At 45.9% G+C, this 14,120-nt stretch overlaps 1 protein-coding gene across 1 annotated transcript in view; it reads left to right on the top strand.

Moving 5' to 3' along the window:
• Window positions 1-796: 796 nt before the first annotated feature.
• Window positions 797-14,120, top strand: part of FSTL1 (follistatin like 1) — a 52,127-nt gene continuing 38,803 nt past the window's right edge. The window contains exons 1-2 of the mRNA XM_078066460.1: window positions 797-979; window positions 1,154-1,210. Of these exons, the coding sequence (XP_077922586.1) occupies window positions 812-979; window positions 1,154-1,210 (225 nt within the window). The 5' untranslated portion in view covers window positions 797-811. The remainder of the gene's footprint in view (window positions 980-1,153; window positions 1,211-14,120) is intronic.

Raw genomic sequence — 14,120 nt, 5'->3', positions numbered from 1 at the left:
GACACAAGGTAGGAAAGAAGCCACAGCTAGGTGTTTGGGGAGTTAACACCTTCAAAGAAGCAGCGTACGGTTGAAGGCCCCTGGGAAGAAGTTGGTGGAGATGGGAAGCAAGAAGAGGGAGGGGACCTGGGACGACCGGGGTGGCAGCAAGGGCACAGGTGATGGGGGGGTGGCAGAAGAGAGGAGGGGGACACCGCCCCTGGACCAGAGCGAAGGACGGGATGAGGTTGCTGGCAAACGCTGGAGTCAAGATCTTCTCAGCAGAGGGGAGCGGCTCCCACCTTTCCCCGAGGAAATTCACGGTTGAACCCAAATCAGCCTTCCCCATGCTGGCTGGTCTTCCGGGCCCTGCGCCCACTTCCTCGCACTCTGTCTGCCGTGACGCCCTGGTCCCTGGGCCGTGAGGGTCCCTCTGCACCTCCGGCCCTCTCTCCATCAGTCGTGGGGGGCGGCTCCGGCTCCCCAGGCCGCAGGGCGCCCTTTCCTGCACGTTTCCGCCCCACACCCGGCCGGGAGCCCCCTGCGGCACCGCCCACCTGGCCACCGCCGCAGCCCGCGCCCACGGCCCGCCAGGGCTGCCGCAAGCCAGCGGGCCCTCCCGGGGGTGGGGTTTCGGCCCCCGACCCCTCTCCGCCTTTGTTGCAGCGCCCCCCGGACACCCCCTCTCTGTCTCTGCCTCCGCGTCCCGGAGGCCTGAGGAGAGGGGGGTTCGGGCGGCGCCGGGACGCACGCGGGCTCCCCAGAACGAGGGGCGGGGAGGACCGAGCGGAGCCGCGAGCGGCGGGGGCCGCTGCTGCAGAAGGGGAGGAGAATGGGGAGGAGCTGGGGGGCAGGCAGTCGGGGAGGGAGGGGTCTTAAGGGGCGGCGAGCGCAGGTCGGATTTCCTCGGAGGCTGCCGAGCAGCGGAGCTCCCACCTTCCCTCAGAGCTCGCTGCAGCCGCCCAGCCCCGCGCCCTCCGGAGACCGGGACGGGACCATGGTGAGAGCTGGGCGCGCGGCGCGGGGCGCGGTGGCCCGACCCCTCCGGGCGGCCGAGGGTGACCGGGCGGCCGAGGGTGACCGGGCGGAGGGGGCGAGTCTGCGGGACCCGGAGAAGTTTCCGGCGTGGGCGCGGGGCCCGGCGCCTTCAGTCTCGCTCTCCTCTCTTCCGCAGATGTGGACACGTTGGCTCGCGCTCGCGCTGGTGGCGGTCGCCTGGGTCCACGCCGAGGTAGGTGAGCGGCCGAGGAGGTCCGAACTCGGGCTCCGGGGCCACTTGGGTGTGTGCGCCGGACAGGCAGGGAGGGCGTCCTGGGGATGTTCTCCCGGGGTGGGACTGGGAGTTTCCATCCGTGGGGTGAGGGGGCGCTCCGAGCACAAATGCTACTTGCGAAACTTAAACCTCCAAATCAGGAAAAGTAGTTTGGGCCATAAGCGGGAGCCCCACCGCGGCTAATATGGAGGGAGAGTGAGGAGGGGGAAAGAGGCGAGCTGGGCGGATTGGGACGGAGGCGGCGACGAGAGCAGCAGCTGAGTTCAAAAAGGCGCCTTTGAGTTCTTTCCTTTACTTAAGAGGAAATTAAGAATAGTTGGGGGCTTTTTCCTTCCAAGGCTGACTCCTCGGGGAAAGGGGAGGGGAGAGATTCTTCCTTTAGGGTGGAATGCTTTTTTTCTTTTTTTATAAAGTAAGATTATGATTCCCAGCATTTTTTTTTCTTTCTTTGTAAAGTGCCCTCGGATTTTGTGTTAATATCAGGGCCATATAACAGCCTTTTAAAAGCTCAATTTTCCCTTGATCCAGCGTTGCGCAAGTGTAAGAGATCCGTTGCTCTGCTCTTTGGGGGCTCCGCGTTTCCAGTCAAAGTATTTCAGCGCTTTTTTGGTAATGTTTTCCTTTCAACTCCAGTGACCTTCCTGAGACACTACAAACAAACCAACCAACCCTTCACTCACAAGCCCCTCCATTAACTCAAAGGTTTATGGACAGAAAATAAACAATTCCAAATTCCCTGGGCTCTAGTCTCCAGAAGAGTGAGGTCAGAAACCAAACATTTGATAATTATGGCAGGAAATGTGGAAGGAATTAAAAAGCATGAGGGAGAAGAAAAGGAATGTACATTACAAAAGAAATAGCTCCCTGGTGGGTGGTTATTCTCCCTCTTTGAATTTTTTTCTTCATATTACAGTTTAGCCCCACCCTTTGCATCACAGCTTGAGTCTGCCCAGAAAAAAATCATAAAAGCATGCAAGGTCTTCATGAGTTAAAAAAAAAAATACACATATATTACTTTCAACTCATACATAAACTCTCACTTAATTCACTACTATGTTATTGGTTGTACTGGAAACACAAGCTCACAATGAAATTTAAAAAATACCTAATATTTACTGGATATCTACTTTGTGTTGTAATGAAACCCCACTTTAATGATGGGGAAACTGAGTCAGAGGTTATGTAATTTATCCAGTGCCCTAAGCTGTTAAATAGTAGGAATAGGGATCTGAACCCAAACAGTCTGGCATCATACCCCAGGTTCTTAACCACTATCCCACGGAAGATGTTCACATTTGGTGCACTTCTTACATAGCAGACATTGGACCGCATGTGTCATTTCTTTTCAATCTTCCCCAACCTTATGAGGTCAGGTTTATTATCCCCATTTTACAGAGGAAGAAGGAGGTTTAGGAGATTAGATAAACTGCCCAAGATCACACAGCTAGTTAGTTCTGAAGAAGGATCTGAATCGGGCTCCCTCAATGTTTGGGGCCCATCTTGAACTCCAGATCTGCTTCTCATGCATTTTGTTTTCCAGGGTTTGAATTTGAGGGAGGATCTCTCTTCACTGGTTGATTTAGCCCTGGCTAAGGAACACCCTTCCATCCCTGCTGGGGCCCTCAAACGGCAGCTGCAGTCCAATGATGGATGAGGTGAATCCCTGGCTGGTTTTACGGCAGGCTTAGGAATTGCCAGCTAGTGTGTGAAATCACTCAGTGAACTGGAATGCAGATGTGAGGTATGAGGAGGCTGTTGATTCCCACACCAGGAGACTGAAGGCTGAAGGCCCTGTGACCCAAGGTCCAGGATCTATTCGAGGAAGCCTGCACTATACCCCTCCCCCCAATCAGCATTGCAGGGAAAAGTTTTGCTCTCATAGGAAGCTCCCGCAGCAGCAATTTCCTGCTTCGGGTAGAAGAGCAGAGAGTTCTCCCACCAAATTCCTGGACAAAATCAAGAGGTGCTGAGGCATGAAAACTGAGAGTTGGAGCAGAAAGTAGGCTGCGAACTCAGGGTACCTGAGGAGTAAGGAGGAGTGGGTGTGATCCTGGTTACATTTCATGGCTCCAGATTATTAAGGATTATCTTTTTTTTTTTTTTTTAAAGATTTTATTTATTTGAGAGAGGGGAGAGAGTAAGAGGAAGGGAGAGGGAGAGAGAATCTGAAGCAGACCCCACACTGAGCGCAGAGCCTGACGTGGGGTTCGATCCCACTACCACGAGATCATGACCTGAGCTGAAACCAAGAGTTGGACACTTAACTGACTGAGCCACCCAGGTGCCCCAAGAATTATCTTTTAATCAATCCAGTCTCTTGATGTCTGGCCTGAGTAACACGTGGCAGGTTTTTAATCCATGTTTAATAATAATATACCTTTAATTATTAATGAAAAGGTAAACTAACCCTAGCAATTTGTATATTATTTTAAGTCTTTTGTCTTATAATTGTGCTTGCAATAGAATTTTTTTCCTTGCTAGCTATAAGAACATACAGCAAACAAAGCCAGATAATGATATTTACAGCCTTTATTGACATGCATCTACTTTAGTAGACTTTAGGGCTATAGTTGTACAAATATTGTCGAATTTTTTTTAAAAATGAAATTTAGAAAATAAACTTAGTTTTCTTGGTGCTTTTTGGTTTAATACAAGTATTCAACTCAACATATTTTTTAGATATGTGATTCCCTGACAAATCATGTTGATATTGGAAGGAGCCAAGCCTTTGTGATAGTAGACCTCCAGAATCAAAGGTGTCCCAAGCTTGGGAAAAGGTGGTTGTCATCATTATTAATGCCAGTCTGAAAATACTGTTTGGTTAGATTCGAGAAACTATTAACAAATCTCATTAAGGAAAGTGTTATATTTCGAATGTTTTCCATGGTCTCTTTCTCACTTGGCACTACTTGCTTTTTTGATTGTTTCCTCTCTTTCTTACTTTCTCTTTATCACCAGTGTATGCCTTCTGGCAGCCTCCCCCCAAATTCTGCCCCGTCCACCTGAGCTCACTCATAGGCTCCTTTACAGTCTATGCTTGAGAGGGGGTATTGGGGAGTGTGGCACAGGTCTGTTGAAGAGCATATATTAGCATCTGTATGGGTGAGGAATGGGGGGTGGCAGCAGCTTGAGGGAGTGCTTCAACTAACAATTACAAGGCTACCCCTTTTCTAGATTCTGTTGGGAGGGGGCTATGTGGACTTGCTCATTCTCCTTCACCCATTCGCCTCCCACCGAGAATTACCGCAGTTCAGTGAGAGGTGTGGACAGAGGCTAGGAAAGTTTGACAGTCCAGGCATGAGAGCATGTGCCCTTGAGTCTCAGTAGGTGGATCCAAGTCCACTCTAACATGGCAGGCTGGAGGGGACTCTGTGGCCCAACTGCCTGCTTCTGAAAGACAGCCTGGCAAGCACCCAAGACACTTCCGCTCTCCCTCGGTGGTTGTGTCTGCCAGCACTCTGATTGCCAGCATCCCAGGTTTATAGACTCACCATGGTAAGTCACATGTGCAGGGGACTGATGCACAAGTCAAAAACTCACTCCAGGAAGGAAAAACTTGACCCACGAATTGTGAGTGCATCACTTAAGATAATAGAAGAAGAAGGGGAAGGAGAATTACCCAGAGAGACGAGAAGATTATTAGGTCATTATCCCTCTGAAGCCACATTTCTCATTTACACCCTATTATCAACATACAAGTTAATCAACCACTAGGAGTTTTATTGGCTGATGTGGGATCTTCTCTATATCCTTCAGAATTATTCTAATGGTGGATTCGGGAGGACCAGAGTCTGACCCACATCCTCTGACTCCTCCTTGGAGCTGCAGCAGAACTAGGATTTTAATATCCATCTTGTACATTAACCACTAAAATAATATCTTGTTTATCCATTGGCAAAGAAACTACTCGCTGGGATTCTAAAGACCATTGTCAGAAATTAGAATGTTAAAACATAGCAGGGCCTCTGCTGATTAACCAAAACAGATGGGCAAGCACCCTGCACACTGAGGCCCTGGCCACTGAAACTGTCTTTAGAAAGAGGACATGTTACAGTTCCCATAGAAATCTCTAGATTGGGCGATGGAATGCAGGAGTCAGTTCTCAAGCTCAAAGGAGCTGGTTGGGGAGGAGCTATGAGATGGTGATCAGAGGGCATGGGCTGCAATGGATGTAATGTCCTGGAGAAGAAAATAAAGTCTTCAAAGTCAGTGAGTCGGAAAGTTGTGTTTCTAGGAAAACAGAGAAAGAAAAGGATGAACTGTAAATACCAGTGGTCACACATCATGAATTGAAAATGTCAGTGTTGTTTTCCTACTCCTCTTCAAATAACTGGACATCAAGACAAAATTTCTAGCAGCCATAAATAGGATTAATGTAATGACACCAGATATTATAGGATTGAAGAAAACCTTACACTTAGACGGATTCATTTTGTAAGCCAGATGATTACTGTCATGCAAGTCAATGCATAATTTTCTCTAAGGTGCTGTCTTCTGGTGCCTGTGACTTTGGCTTGGGGTGCTTTCTCTAGGACTGAGTCATTACCAGCACAGACCTTCTGTTCACAGGGCCCATCAGCCAGTATCCCTGCCACGGGCTGAGCACGCCCTACAGAGTCATGCATGAAGTGCAAGACATGATCTCTGCCCTCAGGTTGCTTACGATCTAATGATGGGCCAGATGCTTTAAACTGTGGCAGCTGTAATATCTTAACTACATGAGAAACAAATATCTGTATAATTATTGCTTTTTTTATATTAACATAGGGCTTCCCTTGATTTTTAAAGTTTTTTTTTCCATTAATACAATGCACAAATCCTTAAGGTATAGCTTGATGAACTTTAACATATGGCTACACCCAGGTAGCCACCACCCAATCAAGACTAAGGGAGTTGGTGCAGAGAGCAGGCTGTGAACTCATGGTATGCGGAAACAGTTACAATGAATCAAGTGAGCAGTAGATATGATCGGAGTTACATTTTATCACTTATCATTTAATTAGTCTGGTCTCTTCATGTCTGGTCCTAGTAACATTTGGCAAGCTTTTAATTCATGTTTTAACAATAAACCTTTAATAATTAATGAAAAGGTAAATTGACCCTCTCCATATGATAATTGCAATTTGGATATTATTGTAAGCTTTTTAGCTTGTAGTTAACAGTGTTTATACTAGAAAATCGTTTTTCTTGTTAACTACACAGACATATAGCAAGCACAGTTAAATACAGTCTTTATTGACATGAATCCATTTTAGCAGACTTTGGATCAGCTTTGGGGGAGCTGACTTGGCTATTTTGCAGATGGATATTCCAGGGCTCAATATAATCTACACTGAGAAACTAAATCAAGGAAAGAAACTCAAATAATTCTTTTTGACCACTTTGCCCTGGCCATTATTACTTTCAGAGGGACTGCATAAGATGTCCATTACATTATTTATGATGGCGAAAAACTTAAAATCTGTATATCCAACAATAGGAGAAGAGTTAAGGGTTAACAACAATACGTGCCACTAAAAGTTGTGTTTACAAAAATTTTTAAAGCTCTGGGAAATGATTGTGATTTAATTTAAAAAGCAGAACACTCTCCACTTTGCATTATCCTCACAACTGTGTACAGATTTATAGAGAAGTATAACAAAATGCCTTAAAATCCATCTTGAGGATTATTGTGACCCCTCTACTTTTTTCAGGAGGAATTTACCCTCCTAATACATGCTATTCTATTTAAATAAGAAAATGAGCTATTTTTTGATAAAATATGAAAATGTAATATGCTCATGAAAAGCTTAGAGAATATAGAAAAGACTAGAGGAAAGAGTGAAATTAACATGATTCTACTACCTAAAGATAAATCAGCCCTTTATCCCTCCTTCCAGAGAAGTTATCAATCAACAGATGTATGTGGTGAACCTACTAGACACCATAGGCAATAAAAATAAGTATCTCACAACACTGTGAGATAAATGGCCTGCAGCGATGGTACAGACATGGCATGTGTGTCACCACTACCCTCTCCCTTACCCATGACAGACATTGCTAATCAATCCTAGAATTCTGTCCTCCTGAGTCTGGAGAAGGTTTGAAAATCCTCAGCAATGTTCTGGGTAGCCACTAGCAATTAGTTAGTCTGTGTGTGAGAGAAAAGATATTTGCCATTCCTTCTGGAAACATCAATCCAAACTGACAAACATTGGTATATCTTTAAGCAAAATTAAGGTGATTAGAAAGCAGAGTTCAGGACTATGTGAAACAAAGAAAACATGGGGTAATAGGTGGTGTGATTAGGGTAGTGAATAGATGAAAATGTCAAAAAAAAAAAAAAAAAAAACAACCCAGCACTTTATTCCTGGCCCAAGCTTTTTACTTCTTTAGACAAATTCGAACATCTTAAAGGGAACCAAACCCTTAGAGGCCATTAGATGTTGGCCATCAACAAGAATATGATAATGAGAATTTTCTCGGCTGTTCTGATGGAGTAAACAGTTGTTCTCGCTAAGACTCTACGAGCTGCTACTGTCATAGATAACAGCTCCTGCTTTAGCAGCCATCTGGCAATAACTTGCTAATAGAAAGCTCTTTGGGTAGTTGGAGTACAAAATATATCCTATAAATCTGCATTTTCTGCTGTGGTTGGAGGATTTCCATGAAATCTCTTCACAGACTTTTTATGTGCTCATTTGGAAGCCATCACCAATAAGCTATTCCCAAAATTAAGTCTGAATTTATGACCCTTAAAATGTTCCCTGAATAATCCCGGACATTATTTTTGACCAGCTTAACTGTTGCCAAAACAAGTCATGTGACACATGGCAAAAGCCATGACATGGTGCAGGCCCTGATTTATACATACGTGTGTCATGGGGTATTGGCTTGAACTGATATAAGGAAACTGCCTCTTTGTCATTACTTTTTATCTTGTTCAAGATTTAAATTTTTGTGTCTGAGGCAAAATTTGTCTTTTCCCCACAGTCTTTGATTCTGTCGTTCAGTGATAGTAAATGAGTGTAATTTATTGATCTACAGAAGTGCCAGGCATTATGCCAGTCCCTTTGCCCATATGCTGCTATTGAGAATAATGTGGAACTAAAAGGCAATACCGTGTAGGTCCCTATTCTGAAGGAGTTGCTATTACCATAACTCCTGTGCAGCTCAAATGGACCTGGCCAAATTTAGGGGGCCAGATTTATGGCTTTCACAGAAATTAATGCCCCCTTCCTCACCTCTGGCCGCTGGTCTGGAAAACCCTGAAATGCAGCAGTGGGATGGATGCCTTCTCAGAACTTGAGAGGCTCCACTGGAGTCACTGGGCCATTTGCAGCCTGTCTACCTTGACCGTCACCAGCCCGTCCAGTAGGTGGCAGCTTTCTGTGTGGAAATTGTTGCTGACGCTTTTCTCTTATATTCATGTCACTCAAGCCTTCCACGGAGTCCCTTTCTTCATTCTCTTCTCTTGTTCGCATATCTGGGTGTTTCCAAGTCTTACCTTTTACATGGACCCTGCTACAGCACCTTCTCGTTACTAAGAAGCACATTATACAATAAGAGCCCTTGACTTCGAAGTCCTGCTCTGCCCCTTTCTTAAGCCACCTAAGGTCTCTGACTTGCAGCTTCAGTTAGGAGCAAGGGTTCTGGGTAATGGGCTGGGTTTGAGTTCTGCCCTTGTCTCGCTGTGAGACCTTGTGTAAGTTACTTAACCTCCATGAGCACACTTTGCTCATCTGTAAAATGGGAATAATGGCAATCTCTCTGCTATTTATCCAATTAGATAATGGAAAAGGTTTCCTCTACTCATGGAACATAGTCAACACCAAACACCTGCAAGAGAAAAAGTGCCTCTTACCAGCTCCTCCTAGCCGCTGACAAAGACTGTTTTTGACTCTGTAATGATTTCAGTAAGAGAATTCTCAATTTACATACTAACATCCACTAGGCGTTGTCTATATTTGTACAACCTGTGTGCTGGCTCAGGTTGTCACTGTATTTCGTTTACTGATTTATCCATGAGAGGAAGTATAGCATAATGGTTTAGCACCAGGACCTTGAAGCTAGATTACTTGAATTCAGTACTAGCCCTGTGATCTTGGGGAAGTACTTAACCTCTCTGGGCCTGTATCATCTATAAAATGGGCTTACTAGAGAGTATTTACTCCATAGGTTAACTGTGAGCATCGAATAAGCTCTTACATGTAAAGCAATTAGAAGAGTGGCTCAGACATAGAATGTGGTGTTAGCTATTAGTATCATTCTTGTGGCATCTATTTATTGGAAGAGCTCCAAAACCCTTGGGGTGTGGGTATAAGTGTGTCAAGGGACAAAAGTAAAATGTATCACAACCCTGTTCTCTGTCAGGCACTAAGTTAGTGCTGGTGACTAAGACGCCCATGGCTTGCAGAAAACTCTCCTTGCCTCTTTTACTCTCTCCAGAGATTAAGGATCACCTGCTTTTTAAAAGACAACTGGGATATTTTTTCAGTGGATGCTTTAACGCCCAGAATTTGTATCAGAGCCCTTGCTTCTACTGTGCCAAACTTGCTTTCAAACTTCTAGATAGTGTTTCCTCTGTGAAGCCACAACCCTATCCTTCCTGCAGGAAAAGAATTTAGGTACTCATTGAGCACCTCCCGTGCACCGGCTGTGGGCTGTGCCAACCAGCATAGGTTCTCCCTAAAGACAGAGTGAATGAGGGAGAGTACCAGAAAGGGAAGAAGAAGGAGAAAAAGCAAGAAAAGAGGGACTAAAGCTCCTGGAATTTTTCCACATTCAGTTTTTCTCTCCCCTGTGCCCCTCCTTCTTACATATGGAGGTGGCCACCAGATGTCTTGGATTTTTTTGTGGGATGGTCATTTTCATATATTCTTGCTGTCGTCCCCATAGCACACCTCTTACTGGGCCACAGATTCTAAATTTGGGGTTTGGAAAATATGATCAGGCAAAGGAATAGAACCCTTTGCTTTCATTGCTTGAAACATAAATACCTACTCTCAAAGACAGGGTAGGGGAGTATTCCTGGAGCAGGCTGTGATTTGTCCCTTTGGGAACCAAGGCAACACTCTAGGTGTTTGCACACAAACCTTGAGTCCTCTGCTGGGCACTGTTGTGTCTGGCAGCCAGCCCTGACTGCAGCCTCATGTGGCCACTGATCCCAAACCCCAGAGCTGGGTCTTCATTGCTCCCCGTGTTGCTCTTTCCTCTTCATCTCTCCCTTCTTCTAACTTTTTTGTCTCTCCTTTTCTTTCTCATCTTCCTCCAACACCATTACAGAGAGGTCATCCTGGAGGGTTCAGGCTGCCTCTGGAGCTGCCAAAACATCCACAGACCACCAGGTTCACATTTTATTTGGAGACAAAGCTGCCCAAAGTTTTCATGCAGTATTTGGTTCCCCAATCTGGGACAAAGTAAAATTTCACAAAGGTACAAAGTTAACTCAAGGGACAAAGGTAAAATGTATCACAACCCCGTTCTCTGTCAGGCACTAAGTTAGTGCTGGTGACTAAGATGTAGACCCTGTTCCCAAGGAGCCTGCAGTCCAGTGGGGGAGACAGACAGGGACAGAGGCTCAGAGTGATCCAGGGTGGTAAGTGCCAGAACGGGCCTGAGAACTTAACCCAGCACCGGGGAGTCTGGGAAGGCCTCCAAGAAGCCTCCCCAAGCTGCACCCTGAAAAATGAGTGGTAGTTAGCCAGACAACAGCAGGAGGAGACGGAAGGAACCTTGTCTTATTTAATTCTCACAACCTGATAAGAAGTTATTATAATCTTCATTTCTTCGTCAATGAAGAAACCGTAGCTCAGAGAATTCAGTTAGTTACTCAAAATCAGCCACCTAGTAAAGAGTAAAACCAGGATACAAATCCAGACTTCAGCTCTCAAAGCCCTTGCTCTGTGTGCTGGGCCCGTTGTGTCTTATTTTTGAAAGGGACTCTGAAAACAAACCCAAAACATTTTTTGCTAGGTAACATGGACACAATAAAAACAAACAGACAAAACCCCAACCCAAAAGCCTGTACAGGCCTCTTCGTGTTTTGTTTGAATAAGTGTCCGGATCCAAGCTTCTGTGGACCACGTAGATAGAGGTATGACCTCCGCTTGGTTCCGGTTCAGCGGCTTCTCGAACATTAGAGCACCTGGTGCATTGTGTTCAGTGATTCAGGGGATGTTTTCAGGCAGTCTTTGTCCTTCACATGCATTCACGACTGTTCCACACTGAAGAAGACCAAGTTGCACGACAGCTCTTGAGCTCCAGCTGAGCTGCTGTGGTGCAGTTGTTCACGCTGCTGGCCAAGGAGAGTGGGGTGACTCCATCCTGCACGCTGTGCGCCCTGGTGTAGAGCTTGTCTGTCCCCGCAGAGGAGGGGGTACCTTCTTTCTAACCGATATGCGGAGCTCCCCAAACCCAACATTTTCTCTCAGATGTGGGATGCTTATTGGGCCATGGTGGCCATTTCTCCATCTGTACATTTTATAAATCGATATCAGTAGTCTTACAAAATTTTTGTAACAGGCCTCCATAAAAGCCAGTTCTGTATTTTTGTGGGTTTTCCTCACGGATTTAGCTAAGATGAGACAAATGGAAATTTTTTTAAAAATCTGTTCTTTTGTACCCACAAACGTGCTCCTTTGGGCTGCTGCCCAACTCCATCTAGTTTGGGAACTACGATTCCCCCAGGAACTAGGAAAAGCAGTCCCAGCTCCTCTCTGATCGCTGGATTAGCACAACTTCCCTCAGCCCACAGCTGAATTCCAGCCCCGAGGAAGAAATGTCTTAGACTGAGTGAACTCCCAGCCTGGAGCCTGTCAGAGGCTGTGTCATGTGCTGGCATTCGCTGAACAAAAAGCAAGCAGGCTTTCCGGGCCCCGCTCCCCCTCCTCCCGCACCCCCCTCTGGAGGGGCCGGTTAAAGTCTAGACAGTGTCTGCTTGGCACTGCGCCTTTTTAGCATGATCCGCACAGTTCTGTAGCTCTGACTTGGGTTGCCTCTCCTCGCTCACTTCCCTGGTTTTCTGAGTCGGCCTCACACTGTCTGGGGTGGGGCGGGGAGCCTGAGCCGCACACATAAGAAGCAGGTGAGTGAATTATGAGACTGTCAGGTTTCAGCTGTCTTGAGCCGTTCGGAGTCACGGAAATGCCAGCAGCGCTGGCTGAAGCTGTGGCTGAGCTTCCAGAGATTCCTGATGTGAGCTGGCTTCAGACAAGCCTCCTCTCGTTGGCTGGAGATGGGCTGGAGGGAACAACTCAGGCCGGAGAGTGGCATGCAGGTCGGGAGCCTCGTGCCCTCCGCTGGTAGTATGAACTTGGGCAAGTCACCGGACCCCTCGTCTGCAAAATACGGGGGTTGGAGCAGGGGAGCTCTGGAACCCAGCCCACAAATCCTATCCATAGGGAAGGAGGCAGACATGTGAGGTTGGATTGTCAAAATATTCTTAATGGAGTTAAGGTACTTGATTAGTTCTCGTATTAACTGATGGCCCAAGAGGGAGCGGTTTGAAAAGAGACACTGGCCCAGGAATGGGAAGAAAAGAGTGACTAAAAGCAGTAGGCCTTTTGTGTCTCTTACTTGCCCCTGCGCGTGCCGCGTGCACCCTAAGTAATGCAGCACAGGGCGCCCGACCAGTGTGCGTGCCCGGGAATCCCAAATGCTGTTTACTCTCTAGAAAGGAATCACTTGATTTTCCACTTCAGAAACCAGCTGCTCAGCAACACTGGGCAAGAAATGAAGGATGCTGGGTCTCCTTGGGGTTGAGCAGAGAATTTTTCTAAAAAGGAAACCAACTCAGAATTCTAAAATGTGCAACTTGAGCTTTTATTGAACTTACTAAAAAAAAAAAAATAACCAAAAAACAAAACTTTCTTCTGACCTTTGTAAATGTTCTTTTAAAACTAATGATGCAGTATTGAAATGGCTTACAAAAATAGTTGTCTGGAAATGCGGTGTGGACCCTAGTTTTGTTTTCTGGAATGAGTCTTGCCTTCTCACCGTGCTTTGTGGCCTGTGACCGGGATCCTGGCCTTCCTGAACAGGTTTTGATGAAGTTACTGCCCTGGTCCCCATGCCCTTCTCCAAATCAGTTCAGGGCTGTTACAGCGGAGGCCTTGACCTTGACCTCTTTGGCCTTGACCTCAGCAGGTAAATCAAGTGACCTGTGAGGGTGAACTCAATAAGGAAACAGAGACCAACACAGATGTTTTAGTCCTACTTAAAGACTTGGTACCTGGACTGCAGTCCAAATCCTAAATCCTGCTAGATAAGCCCAGTGTGCTACATTATCGGTCCTGCGTGGGGGGCCAGCCCAGTGTTGCCTGTGGCTTTCCTGATAAATCTACTTGTACAGTGTCAGAGTTGAATTAAAATTGGCTGTGCTGCAGAATAGACTATACACAGACACACACATAAATTTCACTACTTAATTGACTTAATTGACATTACTTAATTGAGTTAGATTTCACTACTTAGAGAATAGGACTGTCGTCCTATAGCTCAATATACTTCCCCTCACAAAAAGAACCCCAAATTCCTGTTGGAACTTATGAAGAGAAGCATGTATGTTATTAAATTTCCCTTAATGTGACTCTTTTAATTTAGTTTAGTATTTGATCTCCATTATACTGTCCTGATTCCTTTCTGAACCAAGGCACATAGAAAATAGTGATGAGGAGGGCTTATTTTTGTGGGTGGGAAGTTTGCTTGTTAATGAACATTAATGTAATCAATGTATGTTTTTCATTTGTTCATTCATTCATTTCCTACCTCATTCCAAAAATAAGAGATATATACCGTTTTTCCTTTCAAATCCCATAGCTAGCAAGTCCTGCTAGCTTCTGTTAGTGTTAGGCTAACTATTTTCAGTTATGGAGAAGGACCCAAGTTT

Source organism: Halichoerus grypus, chromosome 1 (assembly GCF_964656455.1).
Source record: "Halichoerus grypus chromosome 1, mHalGry1.hap1.1, whole genome shotgun sequence".
NCBI lineage: Eukaryota > Metazoa > Chordata > Mammalia > Carnivora > Phocidae > Halichoerus > Halichoerus grypus.
This window is presented reverse-complemented; position numbering and strand designations above follow the sequence as displayed.